This window comes from Gobio gobio (assembly GCF_949357685.1).
Source record: "Gobio gobio genome assembly, chromosome: 16".
In the NCBI taxonomy this organism is placed as follows: Eukaryota; Metazoa; Chordata; class Actinopteri; order Cypriniformes; family Gobionidae; genus Gobio; species Gobio gobio.
Window position 1 is genome coordinate 40,720,365 of NC_137109.1, and position 26,067 is coordinate 40,746,431.

Sequence of the window (26,067 nt, forward strand, 5' to 3'; positions counted from 1 at the left end):
GATCAGCACCTCCAAATCCGAGGCCATGGTCCTCAGTCGGAAAAGGGTAGTTTGCCCACTTCAGGTTGGTGGAGAGTTCCTGCCTCAAGTGGAGGAGTTCAAGTATCTAGGGGTCTTGTTCACGAGTGAGGGGAGGATGGAACGGGAGATCGACAGACGGATCTGTGCAGCTTCTGCAGTATTGCGGTCGATGTACCGGTCTATCGTGGTGAAGAAAGAGCTAAGCCGTAAGGCGAAGCTCTAGATTTACCAGTCAATCTACATTCCTACTCTCACCTACGGTCATGAGCTTTGGGTCATGACCGTAAGGACAAGATCCCGGATACAGGCGGCTTAAATTAGTTTTTTCCGCAGGGTGGCTGGGTGATCCCTTAGAGATAGGGTGAGAAGCTCAGTCACTCGGGAGGAACTTGGAGTAGAGCCGCTGCTCCTCCACATCGAGAGGGGTCAGCTGAGGTGGCTCGTGCATCTGTTCCGGATGCCTCCTGAACGCCTTCCCGGGAAGGTGTTTCGGGCATGTCCCACCGGGAGGAGGCCCCGGGGAAGACCAAGGACGCGCTGGAGGGACTATGTCTCCCGGCTGGCCTGGGAACGCCTCGGTGCCCCCCCCCCGGAAGAGCTAGAGGAAGTGTCTAGGGAGAGGGAAGTCTGGGCATCTCTGCTTAGACTGCTGCCCCCGCGACCCGGCCCTGGATAAAGCGGAAGAAGATGGATGGATGGATGGTTTTGCATTCATAGAGAGAACCTTTCAATGTTTACAGTTTAATGGAAGTTACTCTGTAATCATTGGTCACTTGCATAATTCACTCAAAGCATCACGGGGTGTAGGAAAAAGGTGGATAAAGAGCTCTTATATTCTTGTTTTTCCGTCACATTAAATACCAAGTGATATGATATTCTCCTGACATCTGAAAAGAAATCATGAAGGTAATACAGCTCATTTGTCAAACTGAGGAACATTATGATTTGAAATGGTTGTCTTTTTAATTCAAAATAATAATAATAATTTGTTAGATTTATATAGCGCTTTTCTAGGCACTCAAAGCGCTTTATATAGAAGGGGGGAATCTCCTCAACCACCACCAATGTGCAGCATCCACCTGGATGATGCGACGGCAGCCATATTGCGCCAGAACACCCACCACACACCAGCTTATTGGTGGAGAGGAGACAGAGTGATGAAGCCAATCATATATATGGGGATGATTAGGAGGATATGATGGACAGGGGTGAATTTGGCGAATTTGGCCAGGATGCCGGGGTTACACCCCTACTCTTTATCGAAGGACATCCTGGGAATTTGAATGACCACAGAGAGTCAGGACCTCGGTTTAACGTCTCATCCGAAGGACGGTGCTTGTTACAGTATAGTGTCCCCATCACTATACTGGGGCGTTAGGACCCACACAGACCACAGGGTGAGCACCCCCTGCTGGCCTCACTAACACCTCTACCAGCTGCAACCTGGTTTTCCCATTTGGTCTCCCATCCAGGTACTGACCAGGCTCAGCCCTGCTTAGCTTCAGTGGGAAACCAGTCTTGGGCTACAGGGTGATATGGCTGTTGGCAAATATGGCTTTTTGGGTGGAACTTCCCAAAACCGGAAGTGTCTCCCATAATCTGGTTTGCCTAAAAGCCAGACTGAAATGTTCCAGACTGTCTGAAGTTTAACCCTCTAGAGCAGTGGTACTCAACCTTTTTTCAGTGATGTACCCCCTGTGAAATATTTTTTCAGCCAAGTACCCCCTAACCAGCGCAAAGCATTTTTGGTTGAAAAAAAAAAAAGACTTAAAACAGAGCACTGTGCCATCAGTGTCTGATTCATTAAACGTTGGAACAGATAAACACATAAGCCCGGTTTCCACCGAAATTACCTAGAACAATTTGTACCAGGAACTTTTTTTACAGGAACTTTTTTCCCCCCAGACCTGCTACTGTCTGCGTTTCCACTGCAGTCTAAAGTACTGTGAAGATTAGTCCAGAGACGTGGGACTGCTCCTCCCAGTCAGCGACGGACAATAATCATTTTTGTGCGATACTGTCTGCAACAATAACAAGTATGGAGGAGATGCAAGCTGCGCTGCTTTTGCTAGTTATGTGGTTTACTAAATATGTCATTAACAAAACGGCGGAAAAGAGACAAGCACTGATACTAAAGCGTATTCTAAAAGCTCGTAAAGCTAGATTTAATGTTATTATCAGCTATTACGGACATTGACCGTGAGATGGCTGAGACGAACGCGCGCGCCATTGGACAAAGAGCAAGACTGATATTTACTGAACGCAGAATGAACCTTGTGCAAGACTAAAAAATGCCGGTTGAAATAAAATGCTGTGTGAGCTCAACCAATCAGCATGGTCAGCACCCAAGTCCCACCCCCGAAAGTTCTGGAACTTTGAAAAAGTACTACCTCACGAGCAGGGCCGTTTGGAGGGGGAAATATTTACCCGGAACTTCATTTAGACCCTGGTGGAAACGCGGCTATACAAAATTCAAACATTTGAATAATAATAATAATAATAATAATAATAACTATTTCGAACATTTGAAATTAAAATAATCCATGCCTAAATTTATTGCAAATATTTCTCATCACTAAAATGTAGTGAAAACAGTGACCATATAACAATTTAAAACTATAAAATTAACCATTTAAAACTCTATAAATGTGCAAAACACTGCTCATTTGTAGTGGTCTCTCTTGAACTATTTGGAAATAAAAAGATATAGCAAAAAGAAAAAAAAAAGAAGAAATAATTAACATAATTATAAATAAAGATTTGTGCACATAAAATAATTATCAACATAAAGTGTCCTCTTTTGGGATCATAGAAAAGATGTTCTCAAAAAGAAATCATTAACTTAATTTTTTAAAAAGCAGAAATTGCTAAAAATAAATAAAATATCTATGTTCAAATATTTTTTAAGAATCAAAAAGAAGACTGACATCTTAACATTACAAACGATCAACACTTAATATTGCATGGTTGCACTGAACTGAGTGTTTTTGCACTGTGAGACATTTTAGTGAGACACTTGGGCTTGTGCTTCACTGAGGATCTTTTTCATTCTTGGTGGCAGGGAGGCAACTGCTGTGATTCTCCAGGCACAGTCTGTTTCTCTGCTTTGTTTTGATCACAGTCGTTGCAGAGAAGGAGGCCTCACATAAATATGTGGAGGCGAAGGCTAGTAGCTGCTCCAAAGCTTTCTGTCCCAGATCAGGGTGCTCCTGCTTCACACACACTCAAAACTGTGAAAGTGTGAACATGGCAAACTTCATCTGGAGGCCACGATCAGATGACACTTCCAAAAGTTTTTCCTGATAGGTGACAGGGAGCTTGCTTCGGTTTGCTTCGGACAAGAGAAATGGGGTTCTCACCCAATCCAGCTGTGCAGATTTCTCCTCCATGTCAGGAAAGTTCAGTTCAGACCATTTCCTTTTAAAAAAAGTCAGGTGGCTTACCAACGTGACATCCATGTTTTGTCTTAAGAAGACGCTGCAGATGTGCTGGCTTCATGCTACTGTTAGCATGAAAAACAGAAAAAAACAGTGCCTAGGGTGGATTACAACTTGTGGACGTAAATCCAATTAAAACATAATCTTCAAGATACAGACAGAATTTTTCCGGCTTTGGATTGGCCTTCTTTGCCACTTGTCCCTCCTTGTTTTCAAAATAATTGCTGCTACGCTTCAACCACGACTCCATCGTTGATCCAAGTGATTGACAGGTTGGGTCACCCAGAGACTCTGGGTTTTTTAGGATAATGAAATTGAATAGCCTACTGAATATAAAATTAATTTTATGAACTTATACTTATATTTTCCTGAAATATTTATTAAATCATTATTTTTGAATGCTACTTTTTAAATATATGTATATTTTAAAATCTCACGTAATGGAGTGCCTTCACGTATCCCCATTTGGGAACCACTGCCCTAGAGGACTGCACAGTTTTGGCGTCCTTTAGAAGTTTTGACATGCTCTGTTATATGTGATTTTTTTTCAGTAAACACCAAACAACTTACTCTGAACTTATATCCTCGGCAGGATCATTTCTCTCTTGAAAACGCACCCGTTCATCGTCTGAGTTGAAATCTTCCTCAGGTGATTTCTTCCTCGTCGTCCATAATCATCTGAAGGGCCTCTTTACTGGAGTAGTGTGCCATACTCAAACCGTGATGAAGTGACATTTCACTCACAGTTACCACAGGCAGAAAACAACATAGGAAGTATCATTAGCAAAACTTGAAATGGATCAGTGATTTACTGCAGAGCAAGTACTGAACGCAATCAAATATTAATGTCTGTCACTTGGTGGTGGATCTGCTGAAGGAGATGTCAGCGATCAAAATACTGATTTTGAAGATGTTGAAAATGATAGTTGAGAATATGTTTGAGATGGCGAATATGAGCCAGATGCTGAATGTACTAAGAAATGAGCTCTGACAGGGATGATGGTAGGCCTATCTGCTCAAACTAAACTCTTCCAAGCTCCGAAAGGTAGCAAAATATGCTTTATTTTATTCTTCTGTAATTGTAATATCAGGAGTTTTACATTATCGCAACAGAGACCCATCCATGTTGGATTGGATATAGATCCATCCAGGTCTTGGCGAAAAATTCATGCATTTAAGTAGCCTAGATGCCAGTAGAGGTCTTAAATTTTTATCATAGGTACACTTCAACTGAGAGACGGAATCTAAAACAAAATGCCAGAAAATCACATTGTATGATTTTTAAATAATTAATTTGTATTTGATCACCTACCAAACAGTAAGAATTCCGGCTCTCACAGACCTGTTAGTTTTTCTTTACGAATCCCTACTGTTCTCCATGCATTACATGTATTAACTGCACCTGTTTGAACTCGTTACCTGTATAAAAGACACCTGTCCACACACTCAATCAAACAGACTCCAACCTCTCCACAATGGCCAAGACCAGAGAGCTGTAGACCTGCACAAGGCTGGGATGGGCTACAGGACAATAGGCAAGCAGCTTGGAGAGAAGGCAACAACTGTTGGTGCAATTATTGGAAAATGGAAGAAGTTCAAGATGACGGTCAATCTCCCTCGGTCTGGGGCACCATGAAAGATCTCACCTCGTGGGGCATCAATGATCATGAGGAAGGTGAGGGATCAGCCAGGAACTACACGACAGGACCTGGTCAATGACCTGAAGAGAGCTGGGACCACAGTCTCAAAGAAAACCATTAGTAACACAACGCCGTCATGTATTAAAATCCTGCAGCGCACGTAAGGTGTCCCTGCTCAAGCCAGCGCATGTCCAGGCCCGTCTGAAGTTTACCAATGACCATCTGGATGATAAAGAGGAGGAATGGGAGATGGTCATGTGGTCTGATGAGACAAAAATAGAGCTTTTAGGTCTAAACTCCACTTGCCGTGTTTGGAGGAAGAAGAAGGATGAGTACAACCCCAAGAACACCATCCCAACCGTGAAGCATGGAGGTGGAAACATCATTCTTTGGGGATGCTTTTCTGCAAAGGGGACAGAACGACTGCACCGTAGTGAGGGGAGGATGGATGGGGCCATGTATCGCAAGATCTTGAGCATTGAAGATGGGTCGTGGCTGGGTCTTCCAGCATGACAACGACCCAAAACACACAGCCAGGGCAACTAAGAAGTGGCTCCGTTAGAAGCATTTCAAGGTGAGTGGCCTAGCCAGTCTCCAGACCTGAACCAAATAGAAAATCTTTGGAGGGAGTTGAAAGTCCGTATTGCCCAGCTACAGCCCCGAAACCTGAAGGATCTGGAGAAGGTCTGTATGGAGGAGTGGGCCAAAATCCCTGCTGAAGTGCAAACCTGGTCAAGAACTACAGGAAACGTATGATCTCTGTAATTGCAAACAAAGGTTTCTGTACCAAATATTAAGTTCTGTTTTTCTGATGTATCAAATACTTATGTCATGCAATAAAATGCTAATTAATTACTTGAAAATCATACAATGTGATTTTCTGGATTTTTAGATTCCATCACTCACAGTTGAAGAGTACCTATGATAAAAATTACAGACTTCTACATGCTTTGTAAGTGGGCAAACCTGCAAAATCTGCAGTGTATCAACTACTTGTTCTCCCCACTGTACGTCACTTACTCCGTTGCTCTGATTGGTTGTAGGTCTATCCAATTGAGGTCTTTCCTGGTTGGGTTGAAACACACCCCATAATCACAGCCCAGTGTAGCAGAATCAGACTCATATTCTGACTAGAATCTGAGTATGACGACATCAGGCTAGCATTTAAGGGTTAACGGTATTAATACATTTTGAATTACAGCACAAAATGAAAACATTTTAAAGCAAGATGAATAATCAATTACACATTTTCGATCTACTGTAAGTACAACTCATAGTCAATACACTTTCAAACTAAATATACTGAAACTAGACAATATACTTAAATAAAATATTAGGTTTTTTTTCTTAGCATGCATCCTAAATATGTATATTTAAGATAAGACATTATTGCCTATTTTTGCCAATAATGCCCCCCACACCACTTTTACCTTACCTGGACTAACCAAAAAACGATGCACAAAATCCAAACATCTGCTATACAGTGTGGGTTGATCATCTTGAAGATTTTCACTGTAATTCACCTTCAGCCTATATCTATAACTTGATACAGTATTCTACAGTAGTTCAGTTTCACGATGCATTATGCTCAATGTAAAATATGACCCAGCTTATCCGGTTCGGCTTGTCAAAAATCACTGAAAAACCAGCGTGGAACAGCAGATAGATATGGATGTCTTTTATTAACCCCAACATACATTTGTCAGTTAGAAAAGTATGAGATACACATTTCAAGTTACTTCCATGTTTTCTCTTGTGCAAACACTAGATGGTGCCAGAGGTCATTTAAAACGATGCTTGAAAACAAAAAAACCTTAATGCAGGATCAATGAAACAAAAGAAGAGCAATAATAATAATAATAATAATAATAACAATAATAATAATAATAATAATGTGCATTTAAAAACTAAGTTGATTCATTTTTGTCGAATTTAATGATTCCCAGCTTCATATAAACTGGATGTTGAGGCATAAACATCATACATTTCTACAATTCAACAAAAATATAACCAATATTTACAATTATTGTATTAAAAATACAAAACAAAAAGAAAGACAAAAAATAAGAACAAATACATACTCCACCAATTGTCTTTGTAAAAGACGTACAGGTAAAAGTAGTCAAAAAAAGAGTGAATCTTCACCAGCTAAATGTACACGTCTCACTTGACATCACATATCGAACAGAGTAGCAGAACAGCTACCTACTACTATTTACCTTGTTTATTTATGCTTGTACAATTTGTGCAACTTATTTTGCAAAACAAGCGACTCATTTTGGCTTGCCAAAACGTGAATATTTACTTTCAAAAAAATGAAGTGGAAGCAGATGGTCGATATATTTACTGTTACAAATGTGTTGTTATTAACAACTGTATCCGCAACCATTTCACATGAAAAAAAAAAAAAAAATGTGTGGGAGCCAAAAAACAAACAAACAAAAACCTACAAACGAACAAACAAACAAACAAACAAACAAACAAACAGGCAACTAGAGAAAGAAACACTGAAGTAGTGATGTTACAGGGTACAGTGGAAAACACTGCAAACTTCTTTTTTTTCTTCTCAAGTCTATTGTTTCTATCTACTGATCAATGTGATCAGCTTAACTCAGTGATTAAAATCAAAGAATAGAAGTGAAGTGCTCCCACCGGTTCAGTTCTGATTTCGGGTGGGTTTGCGTGTTCCCGGCCCACTGGAGTCTCAAAAGCACGTTTCAGTCGAGTTCCTGTGAGTGATTGTGGAAGCTGTTGTGCAGCAGTGGTATTTTCGATCAAGGCCCACTCCAGGAGAAACATGCACAGCTTGAGTCCTCAAAGAAAAACAACACAGAAACCACTGTTTTCACACACCTCCTTAAATGGCATCACTTAATGAGAGGAAGGAAGTAGCACCCGAATAGGATGATCCTATTTGCCTGAGTAGCCTTCAGTTCTCACCTACACCAACTTGAGCGCTTGATGTTGTGACACAACTATAGAAGTCTGCTTCAATTTCGCTTTTTAGAGGCGCTGAACTGGTAAAACTGTATCGAAGATGAATGTGTACATTTCCTTTCCATCACTAAAAGCTTCCTGCAACTTTAAATGGATGTAGATTTGTTCAAAAACATTTCTTTGACCAAACCTGACGTTTCATTCATACTTTCTTACGGCTTTCAAACACACTAAGGCCAAGAAGCAATAAAACCACCCAATAAGGCTTTACTTAGTATTGTTTCCTCTCACAAAGCGCCTTCCTTATTAAATCGGTGTGCTACGTATGTCAAGAGTCAGTGTGAAGTCCGTCATGATGTAGTCCTCCAGTAGAAGAGGTGTCCTTCAAGCCGTGCTCCGGCAAATATAATACTGTAATGCTAAACCACACGGATATGAGTGTTGTTGTCGGGACTGATGTGAACAGGTGGGATGACAAGTTGTAGTCAAGCCTTCTTCGCCACTCAAACTGCATGTCCAGAATCGGGAGACTGAAACGTTGATTGTGTGCATCAGTTTACACCTTAAAAACTGTTTAAAAAGTGCTGAGGGGAACTACTAAACACATTAGTGTGACCTTTAAGCAGAAGGAAATGGTCTGAAGACAACCGTTAACAGTAGTTTCTTGTGTGTGAATGTCGAAGCGCTGTGCTCGAGTTTCAGTTCAGTTCATATTTCCATTCTCCAAAGTGCCAAATAATTTATTTTTTGCTCGCCTCCTTTCTTCACAGTATTTTTAGCATGCAGGGCATCAAACCCCCCATGATGCATTAAGGCAGGGCAGGGAGAAGAATCCATCATCGAGGAGGGAGAGAGGCAGTGCGGGCAAGATGTAGACTGGATGTTCTGGCTGTCTGTCTGTCTGACTTGCGAAGGCCTGATATGGGCCATCAGTCAATGCAGCAACCGTATAAAAGCCAGTGTCGTCCCCTTTCAAACAGCGGACACCTGTTCGTCCTCTGGAGGAAGAAGAGAGAAGCTCTGTGAGCATCATGGACACAGTCTCTTATACACAGGCTCTGTTCCAAACCCAAGTAACATGCAAAAGTGAACCGTTATTGATGGCATATAATGTGTATTTCTCATTATCTCCACAGAAACTACCTTTGGTGTCCCATACTCTTGCATTGCATTAGCAGGAAACGGATGAAAAGGCATTTCTGTGCTCGTTAAATTTTGGAAGTATAAGGAAAGGTAGGTACAAAAATAGGAATAAAACGATCATCTTCACCTGAATTGCTACATGGCAAAGAGCTGCCACTAGTACACACAGGAAAACTGTTTATTTATTTATTAAAATAAATAAATAAAACTAGATTTGGGGCTCAGACCAACAAAATGTGAAAAGCATCCCAACTCAAATGGTGACTGATTCCAACACATTACCAATTAAATTGAATTAAATGTTGTTAAATTATATAACCATAACATTTTCTTCCAAGATGGCGTATACTGTGTGTATATATATATATATATATATATATATATATATATATATATATATATATATATATATATATATATATATATATATATATATATATATATATATATATATATATATATATATATATAGAGTGAGGGTATGGGATCAGGAAAGGTCCACAAGTCAAACTCAGGACTCCCGAAGCGCAACTGCGCTATATGTTGGTGCGCTGCCCACGAGGTTATTGGCACCGACATACTGGATATACTTTTAATATGTATGCACTTCTATGATTTGCTCAACTACACCATCCTGGAGGGAAGTTTTCACATGACAATTACCTTGTCTACAAAGATTACATGTATAACCACCATTTTGGCCGAAATGTAAGGCAGCTTATTCTTTGATGCCCAAAAATGCTGTCTACAGGAAACACACTTGGGGTTGGAACAAAGTCATAGACAGACAACTAAATATAATAAGGAAATAAAATGTGCTCTGGCCTTACCATGCCAAAGACAAACATGACAGGACAGGACAGGACAGAAAATACTTACTAAAAAAAAAAAGAAGACTACTACTCAATTCAGGATCTTTGTGCTGATAAGTACTAACACTATTTCATGTGCTACCTGACAACACAAACATGACTTCAGGTTCTATCATGTGTTCAAGCGTTTATGATGGCAGATCTAGTGATTTTCCTGTGAGCACTGATGGGTGAGAGCCAATACACACGGCAGAGCGGGGAGCAATGACTGGGATGTTGCCACGGCGGCGGGGGGCAGGCTGTCTCCGTGGCGACACATGCACTGTGTGAGATGCGTTGGTGGCTGGTGATGGTGGGCAGGTGAAGGAGCTGTCCTCCTGGCATGCAGAGACCGTGACTCGTGTGCGTGACGTGTGTGAGTGTGTGAGTGTGGAAGTAACTGGAGTTTGGGATGTTTTACCTTCCTGTTGGGGTGGTGTATGTAACTCATGGCCTGGGGGGAACTGCTGTGTGTGGACCTCTCCTCCTCTGAGCTCTGAGTTTGGGAGACAAGCACTCACCCTCCTCTTCCACCTCCTCTGCCTCCTCCTCTTCTCGGCCACGGGGGTCCGGCGAGTGGGTGGGTTTTCCCGCAGCCGGGGGTTGTTGGGAGTCAGGGGAATGTGTGACAAGGCGGGAACGCTGCAAGGCGGTGGTGTAGTCCGGGGGTCTCCTGCCTGAGTGAGCCGTGCCCTCGGTTACGTCCGTGATGGTCAGTGCCGTGTAGCCTGGTGGTGTGGGCGGAGGGTCCCGGTAACGGCCGTCCTTCCGTGCTGGAGGGAGGAGACGGACACCACAGTTCCGTTTAATATCCGTAACGCTTCTCACAAACGCGGACGGACACATGCAGACATGCACTAGATCAGGAAGGATTGTTTTTGTAGGTAGTCTGTGTTGTTCCACCTTGTAGCGTTCAACATGACAATTAAGTAATTAAAGTGAGGTTGTCTATATACTTATGGTTCATATATTTCTCAACCTGCAGCATGTTTCATTTCCAGATCATTGGGAATGCGTTTTCAGCCTTTTCATGCAAAGAAAATCATTTTCAATCACTGAAAAACACATAGGAAAGAATATAGAACTTGGGGTAGTTACTCTTGAAACAATAGTTACCCAAAAATGAAAATCTTTCTCGTCAAACACATCTTTCAAGTCAAATATGGCACCACACATAAAGTTTGACATTATTACATTTTGATATACAACCTGGCATGAAAGGCACCATATTTGATTTTCAGTTAATTGAAATTGGAAAATTGTCTGCTTCTCACAGAAAGTTATTGTATAGCTCCATACGGCTTAAACCACAGGCCATATGGACTAATTTTATAGTAGATTTGTTGTCCCTTATGAAGCAGAAATGGTGGGTATTAAATGTTACTGAATAGAAAAAAAGCTGTGTGATGCTTCTCATTTTGTGTTCTATTGGGAAAAAAATAAGAGCATACAGCTTTGAAACAACATGAGGGTGAGTAAATATTAACATAACTGTCATTTTTGGGTGAACTATCCTTTTAAACCAGGTTAATGTGGCAACTCTTACGTATCACAGCCTTGGTGTTGCCTGCAGTGATGGGCGAGGGGCGTCGGCTGTGCTGTCTGGACTCTTCTGAACCGGTGGAGGTGATGCTGCTGGTCTCTGGGTCTGTGGTCACATCCCTCCCTCCTCTTCGCTTGATGGTACCTGTGTCGCCCTCAGAGTCCTCGCCCCAACATGCTGCCGAGGATGAAGAGGAGCAGGCGGATGCCCAGCTCCCTCTGCTTCCCCAAAGCCCAGCGCCCTCTGCCAACGCCTCCCAGCTACGCCCCTGTTGCATGGTCTGAATGTTGTCATGGGAGCCGCTGGAACATGAAGTCCAGCTGCCACGACCAGAATCGGCAGCGTCGAGAGACACCCGGTCACCCTGGTCCTGGGTAAGCTCCTCGGAGCTGGGAGAAGACAGCACGGTGGCGCCCGCATACAGACCCCGGCAGTCCTGCATTGATGAGTAAGACCTAAAAAAGAAAAGTAAAAGGACCCAGAGGGGTTTAATAGTAATAATATATTGCCAGATCATGATGGTCAACCAGTTGTCCAATAAAATACTTGTCAATTGGTAAGGTTCTCAAGAATCCTGTTTCCATTCTACTGTGCTCCGATTACCTGCTTTTAGACACAAGAACACGTCTATAAACACTGTAAATATTGCCTGAGAAATGTGTTAGAGCTCAAATCCAGCCTAACTGACCCAGGATTCCTAAAGACAGATTCATTAACTAGTAATTGATGTGACCAATTAGTTGAGAAAGTAAAGAGTGGTGTTTACCCCAGGCTGTACTGATCAGGGTCAGCGGTCGCCCTGCGCTCTAGCCGGTGACCACTAACATGGCCCTCCCCAGCTATTCCTCCATACCGCTGCCTGCGTTCATCTTGCCCCATGTCCAGGGAGGAAGTGCTCACCAGACTGGAGCGTGAGGAGATCTCACTGTGGCCAGAGTCTGACAGGTAATCACCAGCTCGTCCATAACCTGGTGAATGAGTACACAGAACAAAATGATCAGAAAATGGTTTGGCCCTAATACAGAGCCCTGTGGTACTCCAGACTATAACTGCCTCAATTCACTTTAATAGGTTTTCTTCCAAATTCTACAGAACTACCGTGCTGCAAACCATCGACATGTACAGCTGATTTGTAAGAAAACTGATTCTAACAGAGTTTGATGTTAACGCAAATGTACAACACAATACAACAATAGCACCCAAAAATATTGAGTAAAGAAGTCCATTTCTACTGACTCGAATGATTTCGTAAAGAAACAGAATTTATTTAGATTTTTTGTTTTTGCTGTCAGAAGTGTGTCTTAAAAATGCTGTGTACTAGGTTTGGAACAGAGTTCACGAATATATGTGACTTATTATGTCAGTGTTCACATAGTATTGCCACATGTAGTGGTTGCAAAGTCATCAATTGAAATAAGTAACTAACAATTGCACAACAGAATTGAACCGTCCCACAGAAGATACGCCTTTCAGCTTACAACATGAAATTGTATCATGAAATGATATTGTATCATAAAACTGATGACACAATAACAGTGCAAGATAGAAGATGTTGTTTAGGGTGTCAGAGAAGGCTCACAGAATAAAATGCACAACAAGAACTTTCAATCATTCATGTGCTGAGACTACTATATCAAATAACAAAAAAAGACAAAACACTATGCTACTGCCAGAGCAAAGCATTAAAGCCAAAACTCCCCTTTCTTAACCTGGCTTATCCAAACCAGGCAGTTACTTCAATAGCGGAGCAGCTTAGGCTCTACAGTACACACTACACACACACAGTTACAGCACTAGCCTTTTTCTGTCAGCTAGTAGCAAAAAAGGAGCAAAACCCCTGTCTAGACTTGTTGAGAGAGGTCACTCAAATGTCATATTACACATATGATGATTATGTGCAGCATTTCTGATCTTTTTAAATGTCTAAAACCATTGGTAGAACCCACAACTGACACTGTACTACACGTGTAACACATTAAATACATAATATTTAATATTACTTCTAAAAGTACTTCTAAAAGTTACTGATTATGCCAATCATACCACTGAAATATCTTAGGGAAAGTCTGAACTGAAAACAAAACATCTCATTGGCTGTGTGTCAATACTAAGTGAGCTGCCAGCATTTTTGGACAGGTTCCGAATCGTTCTAGTCAAACATAAACTACTGTTCTTTTTTTTTTTACTCAGCAAGATTGCATTAAAATTGACAGCTAAGACATTTATAATATTACAAAAGGTTTTTATTTCAAATGAACTTACTATTCATTAAATAATTCTAATTAAAATGGTTTCCACAAAAATATTAAGCAGCACAACATTATAAAAGAAAGGGATATAAAAGAAATGTTTCTTGAGCACCACATTTACATATTAGAATGATTTATGAAGGATCGTGTGACACTGTAGATTGAAGAGTAACGATGCTGAAAATTCAGCTTTGCAATCACAAGAAATAACATTTTAAAATATATTAAAATAGAAAACAGTTTTGTTTTTTGTTTTTTTTCTTTATGCATTTGGCAGACGCTTTTATCCAAAGCGACTTACAGTGCACTTATTACAGTTATTTTAAATTGCAATAATATTTCAGAATATCACTCATTTTACTGTATTTTTGATCAAATACATGTGCAATTCCGCTTTGGTGGTGAGCATAAAAGACTTCTTTCAAAAGCATTTTTTTTTTCTTTTAATCTTACAGACTTTTTGAACAGTAGTGTACCTCATGAGTGATTATTTAATAGGCAGCTCACTACATTTTGAGACACAGCAATGCTTGTGTGAACTCTATCAGGCTAAATCTGCATCTAGGCCCTGTTACCTGTTGGTGATTTTCTACAGAAGGAGGACAAACCCTTCATACCGTGGCTTCTTATAGCTGCGATGGCTGAATATAGGGCGAAACAGGTGAGTGATCAGAGACAGAAACGTTATGTGGCACATATTCAAAAGGAAAGATGGAAAGTCGTGCATTTGAGACAAGCAGTGCTCCAAGATATTTTGTACAACAGCACTGGAACATGTCCACCTTGGCAGAATATTCCATATCGTATGTGTGATCTTTTTACCACTAGATGGCAGTATCAACATATTAAATAAGCTATGAAAACGTGTTGGCACAAAGGGGCGCCAGCTATCAGAGAAATGAGCTGCGTGCCAGTGGTGAGGGAACCCGCTGTCTTACAATATATTTCACCATAGAGCTCTGATTCCACAGTTCAACGATAAGTCAGTAGGGGAGGAGTAAATCAAGTGTGCAAAGACCAGTGGTCGGAGAAGCATACACCGAATGCCATAGTGTGTCTGTGTATCCTTACCTTTCTTAGGTGAGCTGTGAGGAGACGTGGGAGGAGATGACATCTGTGAGGAGTTATTGGACACACTGTCTTCTGTCGGTTTCTTGTGTCTCTCTCCTGCCTCCTCTGAAAGGGACAGTATCTTCTTCAGAGACTGCGGTGAGCTTGTGCCTATGCAAACACAATAAGACAGAGCCTTATGAGAACCATTAATATATATCGGCGGACATGATTATGCTCAAGTATCAAAAATATGTGGTCTTACCAAATGGCGGTAGGTCTTTGACCGGCACTTTCTTGCGAGATGGGTAGAGGGCAACGGCAGGCACTTGAAGCGCCTGGTTGGCTTTCTGAAGCTGCTGGCGCTGGTGGGTGGCGGCCCGTGCGACCACGGGCGACGTGTCAGGTCTCTTCCGGTCCCCGGAACTCTTCGGCACTGCAAAATAGAAAGGATCTATTTGTAAACAACAATTTGGATTATAAATCTGAATAATGATTATTATTATAAATAAATAATAATAATAATAATATATCAAGTAATTCAAAGAGTAACCCACTAGGGTCCAACATTTACTTGGTGAGTGAACGGTGGAAAATGTACTCGCTATAAATACTTCATACTGCCCATGAAACTGTATTTTACATTCTAATTTTCCGTACCTATGACAAACACGCTGTGGGGTATGCAGCTTTTTAATGTGTGACAGAAATGTCTGTGGTGTGTTGTTCTTCACATGCTCGTGTTTTTCTCCTATTTGTATTTGTGTGTGCGTGCTTGCACCCTACTCACATGTGTTGATTGAGGGCTCACACTGCATTGAGAGTGTCTGCAGGCTCTCCTCATTTGTCTCCAGTGTGAGGTTGGACAGGTATTGTTTAACCTTGCGTGCCATCTGTGCATCCTCATACAGCTTCTTGGCATTAAGAAAGGAACTCCGTCTGACCCGCTTCTTGTGCCCGCCTGTCTGGGTTACATCCAGGACGGCCGCATTGGCACTGCCCTGGCTTAGTGACCTAAACACACACACACATATTAGAGTTAAAGCCGTCTGACTTTAATAGTGTGTAGTATGCTGATGCAGGATCAGATGCAGTCTCTCAGTCTCTTTGACATGCAGTAAGTTGCATTGCTTGCAGCTTTAGAACAATCCAAACATTCCATGCATTTCAAATCTCAGCCAATCAGGCAGGTAAACAAAAATGGGATGTTATATAAACAAAACAAAAATACTTAAACTTTGCATGGCTTTTGCTCAGAAATTAAAAAATACAAATGACCAAAATAATCAGTGATTACTCTTAAATCTCTTGACATTTTTTTTTAACCATTTCTTTTATGCTTAAAGGTGACGTGCATCATTTCTGCACCACTAGCATCATTAAATATTTGTATATTAAGCTAGAATAGAAAAAAAGCATTTAACACCCATTTCAAGCTTATAAAAGGTTTTATAAAAGGCAGGTTTTGCATCCATACACGTAATCTATGCCACTAATTCACAAAAGAATTATTAGTTTAAACTAAAGAAAATAAACATCAAATCAAATAAAAATAAAAAAACACACTGCAAATACTTAGTAGAAGACGTGCAGCTATGGTAAGTAGTTTAGCTGAAAGGGGCAAGTTAAATCACTTTTGCTAAAAATGGATCATGGGACATCAAATTAATAAATGAGCTGGAACCAAACAACTGTAAATAAATTCATGCATACTGGTGGGGTCATGTTTGTGAAACATTCAAAATCTATGGTAATGATACAAGAGAAACATTAGGATGTATTTTAGAATGAGGTGAGTTTATTCAATGACCCTGAGTAGCAAAAGTGATGGTGGTCAAATGCTTGGATGGGATCCGCCAGAGCAGAAAGCATTCTCAAATGAACCAGAAAAATGAAAATAAAGAATGGTGAGGAGCCAGCCCAAATTAAAGGAGGGGGCACACATGAGGCCAAAGGTGAGAGTTCACCATACTCACCCTAAACTCCTCCATTTCTTCTTCCTGTAAGGGAGAGCCATGAATAGTGAAGCGTGGGGCAGAGAGGGTTGACAAAGAGAGAAATGGGGGAGAGAAAGCCCATGAGAGAAAGAGAGGGAGACACACTTAGATGAGAAACAGACCAAGGGTACCAAGGTGAGGTGCACCAGAGACCAAAAGAGAGACAATAACTTCTCTGACAATAATGCAGACAAAGAGTAACATACACAATGGTTTAACTCTCCTGTGCGTAAACATCACAAACACTTCAACGTTGCGAAAAACCTTAGTAAAAAGCCTGTGTGTGGAAGCGTGAGGTGAGAGCTGTACACGTCGCAGTGAGTGGGCACTAAAAGCTACTCAGTGGTGTGAAGAGTCCAGCCTGAAAGAAAGGCAAAGAAGTCATTGTAGCAGTCAGATCAGAAAGGCACTCACCTAGTTCTGAACATCAGAGCAGGGTCCATGTTTACAGCTGCCATCCGGCCTACGTGTCTGATTTCTTTAGCAATCATCCGCAGCTTCTCAAAATTCACCAAACCGTCCACCTTCGAGTCATTCCCTAAAGTAAGCAATAAAGAAAGGGCTCATATCAAGCATTCCTATGAAAAAAATTCCCCTATAATGTTGAAGGTTTTTGTCAAAACAGTAATATTATAGGTCACGACCATATTTTACACCCGCATACTATTTTGCAGCTACTTCTTTAACACCAAACAAACAAACCACCTTTGAATATGAAATAAGCACCCTTCAGTAACAGCCTCTTTGTAAACCAAATGCACGGCACAAATTATTAAGATCAGACAGAAATCTTAGTCCTAATTAGAAACGAACTTCAAAGGCTATGCAGAGTTGTAGGTGCTTTTCGTGGAATATAAATCTATTTTATCAATCTAACGCAATCTCCATTTACTATTACTGAAAAATTCCACAACCTAAGCCATGTTCATTAATAAACAAACATATTTGTTATCAGGGAGAACTTATCCTACCTTCATGCAGGAAGGTGAGATCCTTCTTGATTACAGGGAAGAGTGGGATAATGGGTGGCTGCAGGTTCTGGCTGTTAAGAAGGTTCCGGTACTTCGCCATATTCCTGGAGGGATCAAATAGGTCTTGAAGATCACTAAACAGTTTCTCATATTTACTGGGCAGCTTCTCCCATGTGCCTCTCAGCCTGGACACCGGTGCCAAATTCAGACCACTGGAAAAGACGCACAATGCCATTGTTATTTGGGACACCAAAAAGGGTCTTCAATTGAACCCTACATTTTTTGACCTCAAGACTCATTTTACCTGATGATGGCAAACATGGAGTTGAAGTTCTTGCACTCGCGGCAATGGAGTGCGATTTTAATGAAGTGCTTGATGATCTTCATGCGTTTGAGCTGGTTGGGCTCACGCACCACTTCCGTGGCCACCCAGAAGGTCTCCCGATTGATGGCGTCCTCAAAGAGCTTGAGGCTGGGGGGCCCGGTTAGGCGAGTTTTCAGCTTAAATAGGTCATCAATGTACTCGGTGGGCTCGATGGCACAGAACAACTCGAAGGCGCGCATGGACAGCTGGGTCGCCACTTCCACCGTGCTGAGCTGCAGCAGGCTGATCTGGCTCTCCCGTAGTAGTTCCTGAGCATCTTCATCCGAGCACAGTGTCTCCGTCTCCATGTTGCTTTTCAGGTAGTACCTGTACGTTACATGGAAAATAAGCCAATGAGAGGAGAGAACAGGTGTCTTAAGTGATTTGCCTCTAAAACAAATTGAACAAAAGGGCCACGAGGGCTCTAAGGCAGCACCTGCCACTCAGCTGGATCCTGTCGGCCAGTTTGGAGAGTTGTTCAGGAAGTCGTCGCTGCTTGATAACACCCTCGGGAGTGACTGACACCTCACACAACGAATAGGCTTCAGCGGCAGCAGTCAGGGCAAACTCTCGGATGGCCTGAGCTACGACCTCTTTTGCTGTGGTGTCCTTCCCAATCATGATGTACCGACTTTGCTGGTCTGCCTTGAAAACTCGCAATACCTGGTCTGACATGTCTAAAAAAACAGAGAACTGACTTAGGCCCACACACTTAACCATTTCAATAATCAAGTATCAATCTTTATCTGGGTGGAAGTCCACTTATTCTTATTCCCACTTATTCCCCAAGATCATTTTACATTACTAATCAACATAGTACAGTATGTCACTTTCAAATTTCATATGTTTGAGTAAGTCAAAAACTGATCCACTTCTGGGTGTCAACAATGTAATCAATTTATGCATTATCTTTACATCAACCACTCCACTGTGTTCAACATTAACCCATCACCAGAAGCTTCTTGGTGCATAAGCATGTTCTAAAGACACATTCACACCAAGCAAACAAATCAACTTTCAAGGTCAATCAATCCCATTCTGCAACAAAACTCGACATGAATCAGTGATTAAAGCAGCACTAGGTAACTTTTCAACCTTTATAATATATTTTCAAACCTCTTGTGATGATACATCGACTTACAATAGGTTGAATGACACGTCTGCCATAGCCTGACGGGGTCTGTATCGTTTTTAATCGTACTTTTAAACTTCGGGTTTCGGGTAGTAACCCGAGAAAAAAAAGAACTACAAAATTCGACTGCTTTACGGCATATACGTCACTTCCACCACCACCCCCACTTCCTTAAATTCGGAAGTGCGAGCCAAACTATCATTTGTTTGCCGAATGTTATAGTCATGGCCGAAGCAGCACAGAAAAATAAGAAAGCAAAGGTTTTGTCGGAGGAAAGCAAAAAGAGGAAACGAGAAAGTGATCGGATTAAAGGCAGGGCGAGGATCAACATTGGGCCAGCGTTTGCTCGTTGGCGTGAGCTGGAGGAGGAGGGGCTACATTCTTGCAAGTAAATACCTATGGTAAATAGGCTACATATGATAAGACGTACAAAATCATATTTTAGGATACCTAACATGTCTGTGATATTGGTTTATTTGTCTTGCCTCAAGCTATAAAGCAAATCGATTTTTCAAATTTGCAGATTCATCTATGGTAGCCTGATATTATAATATTGACGATAAATGGTTATTACCCACCACTCAAACATTGAATTGAAGTATCATATAGATTCTGTAAAACGGGAACCAATAGACTAGGCTACTATAATGACGCTGGCTTGTAAACGTGAGCATCGCGGTCATTTGGCGTTTGAAAAAAATAAAACCCATGAAATTATATTCATATGACATGCTGAAACATTTGCCACTGTACCTGGGATGAAGACATTTCACACGCGACGCAAGCAGAACACCTGCATGTGAACTCCTGCAATGTTCAGGGCTATCATAGTTGTCATGTCAACAAATGCACGTGCGATGCATCCACTGATGTAGGATGACAGTTTACGACAGTAGTAGAGGACAATACTGTTTCCCAACTGTAGGGGGACCCCGAGAGCAAAACCTACCTAGTGCTGCTTTAACAATCAATTAACTAAATAATTTTGATGAATCCCACCAAATGCAAAGAGTTCACAGATTAAGACCTGATTGAGTCCCACCAAACTGTGCTACATAAAGAACTTTAGATAGCATCAATATCAAAATTGAGCAGACAGGTAATCTGAAGATGATTGTGATTAGAAAAATGAAAGTAGTTAAGGAACCTCTGACAGGACAAAATCAAATACTTACTTATAGGTACTGCTTCTGAAAGAGGACATTCAGGACAGCATGAACATCTTATTAAATATGCATGTATTGAGATTAAACTTCTGTGAAAAGGTTCTGTAGATGCACTGAAGGAAAGTGCAAGGTAAGATATCGCACAAATATATTTAAACTATCCTGGCAAAGATCTCAACTATCTTTACTGACTGAAAGTCTGTTTTTTTCTAGAACCAACAAGGATGTTGATGCAAAAACATAGGACTTTGTAAAAAGACAAGCGCCTTACCAGGCTGGTTGTTGAAGTCGAGTATGCGATGGTGTGACTGGAGCAGGTCAGGGTTGCTTGATGAAAGGTTTCCACTGACAGGAAGAGCAGGAGGGATCTGCTTTGACTGCTTTAGCCCTACAATACTGTCATCTTGGGACTGTCCCACCCCAACATCACTGTGAACAAACCAGAAGAGTTATATGCTGCAGTGAACCAAATCGCCAATGGCGCTTTCTTACATCAAGCTCATCTTACTTGTAAGGTTTGGGTGGAAGAATACTGGTCAGTGTCTTGTCGAAGATCTTCTTGAGCTTGTTTCTGCCTCCTACGGTGTTGGCCTTGGCTTTCTTACTGGCTTTCTCAAGACCCATGACCTGCTCAACATCCACAGCCAGGTCAGGGATGGAGTAACGACTGGCTTTCTTAATGTCCCCGATTTTAGGGATGTGAGGTGCCCCGTTTTTCCTGTCTGGCTCCTCCTCCGGTTCTTGCTCCTGGTCCTGGTCAGGCCTGGCCAGTAGCTCCTTAAACACTGAGAGCAGAGAACACAGCACAAAGAAAGAGTTTTAACAATGCCATCTGACATTTTCAAAATACAAATAGTCTTTCAAAAGCAACTACAACTACATTTTTCCCTACTGCAAGAAGAGCTGACTGGCAATTTTTAGATTAAGTGTTTTATTAGGTCTAAATGACAGCCTGTGCAGCTGTGGTAATTTCAGCCAGTGTAACTTACCTAAGAGATTGGTTTTCACAGTAATGGACAGGTGCGTGTTGTTTTTGAGAATCTCGTTGGCTTTGGATAACGGCACATTTTCAAAGTTTTGCCCATTTACCTCTAGTATCTGGGGAAAAAAAGATGAAAATCCAAGGTCTCGGTCAACATTGCAGCTGGGCCAGTTGAAAAAAACACATAAAGCATAACGTTCTATTTGAGTATACTTTCCAGAGAGCAGTTTGTGGCATTACACATCACTTCATAGAATCATCTCAGTGAGTTGAGGTGTGTTTGTTTGTTTGATCGTTCATTCATTCATTCATTCATTCGTTCGTTCGTTCGTTCGTTCGTTAGTTAATTAATCCATCCATCCATCCATCCATCCATCCATCCATCCATCCATCCATCCATCCATCCATCCATCCATCCATCCATCCATCCATCCATCCATCCATCCATCCATCCATCCATCCATCCATGTTTATTATCCCACCCCCTTTTTCTATACAATATTTACTCAAATTAAACTTAAAAATAAATGATTTATCCATTGTCAAAGCTGTTGACCGATACAAGGGAGGACTACCCCATCTTTTAATTGGCTTAGCAGACACGGTTATTGTCAATAATCTCAAAACGGCCAAGTATCAGCTGATTAGCATTTAGAACAATCAAAAATCCTCTTGTGGTTTGGAGGGCAAATAGATAGCAACTCATTAAACAGCTTTATGAGCCAAATACCGCTCTGAGTGAAGGGCAAAAAGAAACTCAAATCATCTGAAATCACATTTTCCACTTGTGTGAAGACATATTTAGACTACAGAGTTCAGAGGCTGACATTTATGTGCTTTAAAGGACAACTCCGGTGAAAAATGAACCTAGGGGTAATTAACACATGGTTACCGAGTAGATCGTTCTCTGGGATGCGTTTTCATGAAAATCGAATGTAAAGAGTTTTATCTCTAAAAACAGATTAGCTTATAACGCTAGTATATGGGGCACAGAATTAGTAAAATTAAATCGCTAGTTAATACCTCTAACAAGGCTCAAAATAGTCCCTACATGCAAACCAAAGCATTGAGAACTTTGTAAGTGTACAAACAGTTTAATAAGAAGATACTTTATAAAGACAGTACATTACGCGTATACAGAAAGGAGCCATCTTGGAAAACAGTCTCGACAAGTCGAGCCACGAACGCTGTGCTAAGTGAGCTGGTCGATAGGAATTAAGTTCAGCTTAGCACAGCGTTTGTGGCTCGACTCGTCGAGACTGTTTTTCAAGATGGCTCCTGTCTGTATACGCGTAATGTACTGTCTTTATAAAGTATCATCTTATTAAACTGTTTGTACACTTACAAAGTTCTCAATGCTTCGGTTTGCATGTAGGGACCCTCATTATGCTACCGTGTTAGTGTGAGGCTATTTTGAGCCTTGTTAGTGGTATTAACTAGGGATTTAATTTTACTTATAGTGCCCCATAGACTAGCGTTATAAGCTAATCTGTTTTTAGAGATAAAACTCTTTACATTTGATTGTCATGAAAACGCATCCCAGAGAACGATCTACTCGGTAACCATGTGTTAATTACCCCTAGGTTCATTTTTCACTGGAGTTGTCCTTTAACATTTGAAAGACAGACTGAATGAAAAAAAAACCCTATAAGATTAGGGTTTTACTCTTCTTCTTTATGATTTAGGGCAGTATGCTCTCTTTGCTGTGACTATCTCTGCTTTCACTGGTTGACAATGCCAATTACAAATGCTCTCAACAAGGTGTTCCACTTCCAGTCTCACACTACTATTACTGCTGCTAATGACACAGCAAGTTGCTATTACGGTGTCAATTTAACAACTATTTCTGTAGCCTACTTCAGATTCTGCATGGTGCTGGTGTGACATTACCTGATCTCCTCTTTTAAGGCCGGCTTCTGCAGCTTTGCTGCCTGGCTCCACGCTGTCAATGAAAATGCGAAAGCCCTTCTCTGAACCCCCCAGCAGGGTGAAGGCCAGGGGGGCTTCCCTCGAGGGTTTTGTCAGGGTCACCACCCGCAGTTTAGCTTTGGCAGCACATGCTATGTTTAACAGTCTTAGGTGCCCACACATTTTCTGGTTCAAAGAGAGGCATTACATGAGAATTTTTGCAGTCAACTCAGCCACAAAGCTGAAGATCACCAAGAAATGTAAGGTTTCATTGCACACAACTGACCTCTCTCTCCAGATTGTACTCGAACTCCTCAAGAAAATGTGTCATTGCAGGGTCGCCCTCAAAGTCGTTGAAGTGATTGTTCACCCACAGCAAGACTACCCGTGTAACCTGATGAAATGTGAGGTTACTTATCGTACATCTCATCGAGAACTGATTGATTTAAATGCTTGCATAAGTGTGTCTATGTACCTTGTCCCTGAGGCTGGGGTCGTGGAACCACTCCAACAGTTTCTTGCCCACCACCATGGGGCTTGGCAGGAAGGTGCGGTAGGTAAGCAGGAAGTCCTCGATGTAGGTGGGGTCCACCACCGAGTGCTCTTCTACAAGGTGCATGGTAAGACGCTCTGGTGTGCCCTGTAAAAACCAAATATACTCTTTAAAGGATGCCAAAGCAATGCATTTTTTAATCCAATTTTGGCCAGTTACTTTCTGATTTGGGGTAGGCCAGAAGACAGTTTCATTGTTGTTGGGCAAATTTCCCTCAGCGCCAATCGTTAAGGTATTGGAATTGTAAAACATATTTGATATTCAGTCCATATATGCCTCTACTGTGCTAAGCATATTTCCATGTTTAGGAATCAATAAAAGGCTATGTTCAATGCATCTGTGTAAATCAGGGCAAAGCCATGTCAATCGAAAGTGCAAGTCAATGTTTCCTATAGAACACGGTTTTTGCAGCGTGGCAACTTGACTCAATTCAGACGGCAAACTCACAACTGGGAAAAAAATATATTTTTCTTTGCCGAAGTGCCACAATACAGAGGTGCAGGAAACACTGGTGTAAGTATTAAACGCTTAAGCATATGTGAGCTCATTCTGAGTTGGGTTCTCACCTTGATGACAATGTGTCCTTTTCTGGTGCCTGTGCGGTCAAGCTCACGGTGTTCCTTCACCATCACAATCTCACCCTCCTCTTCCACTTTCTGCATATTTTTCTCAACTTGGTTAAGGATACAGCAGTAATCTTGCTGTGCTATGCAAACGAACTGACAGAGAGAGCAAGAGTGAGCAAGAAGACAAAAACCGTGAGGGGAAAGTAAATCAGTTTTATGATGCAGCAGTATATTCAAACGATTTCCCAATGATAATTACACCAGCACACTGAAACAGAGACAAGATTTCATTATTGCTCATTTTTCACTAATCACCCCCATTATTCTCATGCTTAATGAATGGGCAGAGCCACATCACTTCTGCAGTAAATGAGTCATTACAAAGAGCTAAAATAGGTTGGCTTTTTTTTTTGACCCAGAAAATGTTCAAATCTATAAAGTATTGTTTGACTCACCTGGCAGTCATCCACCTTGGTCTTCATCACCCCTTTCATGTACTCTTTCTCCATGGTGGGGGACACACCGAAGCTGTTGCCCATGCACAGGATTTCCGTCCGGCCATCTGGGTGCGTCACCTCCACTGAACCATTCAGAATCACAGACCATGAGTCCAGCTACAACAAAGGAACGATGGCAAGTTGACAGTAAGGCACAAACATTTTTAATGTTATATTACAATTGAAATCGTTTTCAGGATGCAATACGTAATTTAAACTTTTGTGGTGAAATACAAGACTTGTGCACAGGGACTTAGGAATGTGTATCTGCTTTTTGTTGTTTTGAGCATTTATAACGGCAAAGAACATGTCATCACAGTGAATTATATGAGCCTCAAGCTCTGTCCTGCTTTCAATTATATGGATGCATTAGGGGGAAAATGGCTCTTTTTGGCATGTCAATACTGACATAAGGAGATAAGTGATTCCCGCTGTACCGAAGGGCATCTTGTAATCTCAAGATGCTGGCATCCATTCAGGTTTAACAGTGCAGAAGCTGAATGGCTGATTGGTTGTGACGAAAGGAGGGAGGGGGATGACAGTACATGTAAGCAATTCCACAGAATCAAGATTAGCACGAGACTGAAGTGAAAGCTGTTGAAATTTTTAAGGTGAATGACATAAAAAAAAGGTTAGAGAAGAGAGAAAAGAAGAGAACTAAAATTGGATTACTGTGAAAAGCTAGGCTAATAGCAATCGATGTAGGAAAAAGTGCAGGGTATGTACTATGTGTACTAGGCTACACATATTGGTTAAAGGTTAAATTGAGGCTTCAAGTAAGAGCAGAAAGGTTAATGCCACTGGTTCATGTCACTGTAAGTCTGACCGACCTCTTCGCCATCATTAAGGACAACTGTGCCGGCCCGTTCCACCACAGCGAACACCATGACAGCACAAAGCTCCCTCCTGACGGACATGGTCATGTTGGCAAAGGCTGGTAGCTGGTGCATGAACTCCAACAGTTGCTCTGAAGAATTCGAGTAAGAAACAAGAAGTGAAAGATACATTTGTGAGAAACATTCTTTCATTGAAAGTCTTTCATTGATATTTGTTCTCTCTA

At 41.4% G+C, this 26,067-nt stretch overlaps 1 protein-coding gene across 7 annotated transcripts in view; it reads right to left on the reverse strand.

Moving 5' to 3' along the window:
* Positions 1–7,012: 7,012 nt before the first annotated feature.
* rapgef2b (Rap guanine nucleotide exchange factor 2b) overlaps positions 7,013–26,067 on the reverse strand; it is a 142,983-nt gene continuing 123,928 nt past the window's right edge. For 4 of the 7 annotated variants that reach the window (XM_079839882.1, XM_079839878.1, XM_079839880.1 and 1 more), the window contains 21 exons: positions 25,838–25,974; positions 24,966–25,124; positions 24,511–24,663; positions 23,867–24,031; positions 23,678–23,785; positions 23,374–23,577; positions 21,491–21,599; positions 21,010–21,286; positions 20,773–20,930; positions 18,640–18,880; positions 18,144–18,530; positions 17,840–18,051; positions 17,283–17,406; positions 16,848–16,871; positions 15,662–15,885; positions 15,137–15,307; positions 14,893–15,042; positions 12,339–12,540; positions 11,576–12,027; positions 10,451–10,802; positions 7,013–9,033 (listed from right to left, as the gene is read on the reverse strand). In XM_079839882.1, coding sequence (XP_079696008.1) covers positions 10,477–10,802; positions 11,576–12,027; positions 12,339–12,540; positions 14,893–15,042; positions 15,137–15,307; positions 15,662–15,885; positions 16,848–16,871; positions 17,283–17,406; positions 17,840–18,051; positions 18,144–18,530; positions 18,640–18,880; positions 20,773–20,930; positions 21,010–21,286; positions 21,491–21,599; positions 23,374–23,577; positions 23,678–23,785; positions 23,867–24,031; positions 24,511–24,663; positions 24,966–25,124; positions 25,838–25,974 — 3,983 coding nt within the window. In that variant the 3' untranslated portion in view covers positions 7,013–9,033; positions 10,451–10,476. The remainder of the gene's footprint in view (positions 9,034–10,450; positions 10,803–11,575; positions 12,028–12,338; positions 12,541–14,892; positions 15,043–15,136; positions 15,308–15,661; positions 15,886–16,847; positions 16,872–17,282; positions 17,407–17,839; positions 18,052–18,143; positions 18,531–18,639; positions 18,881–20,772; positions 20,931–21,009; positions 21,287–21,490; positions 21,600–23,373; positions 23,578–23,677; positions 23,786–23,866; positions 24,032–24,510; positions 24,664–24,965; positions 25,125–25,837; positions 25,975–26,067) is intronic. The other 3 variants (XM_079839883.1, XM_079839879.1, XM_079839881.1) reach the window with 2 other exon arrangements.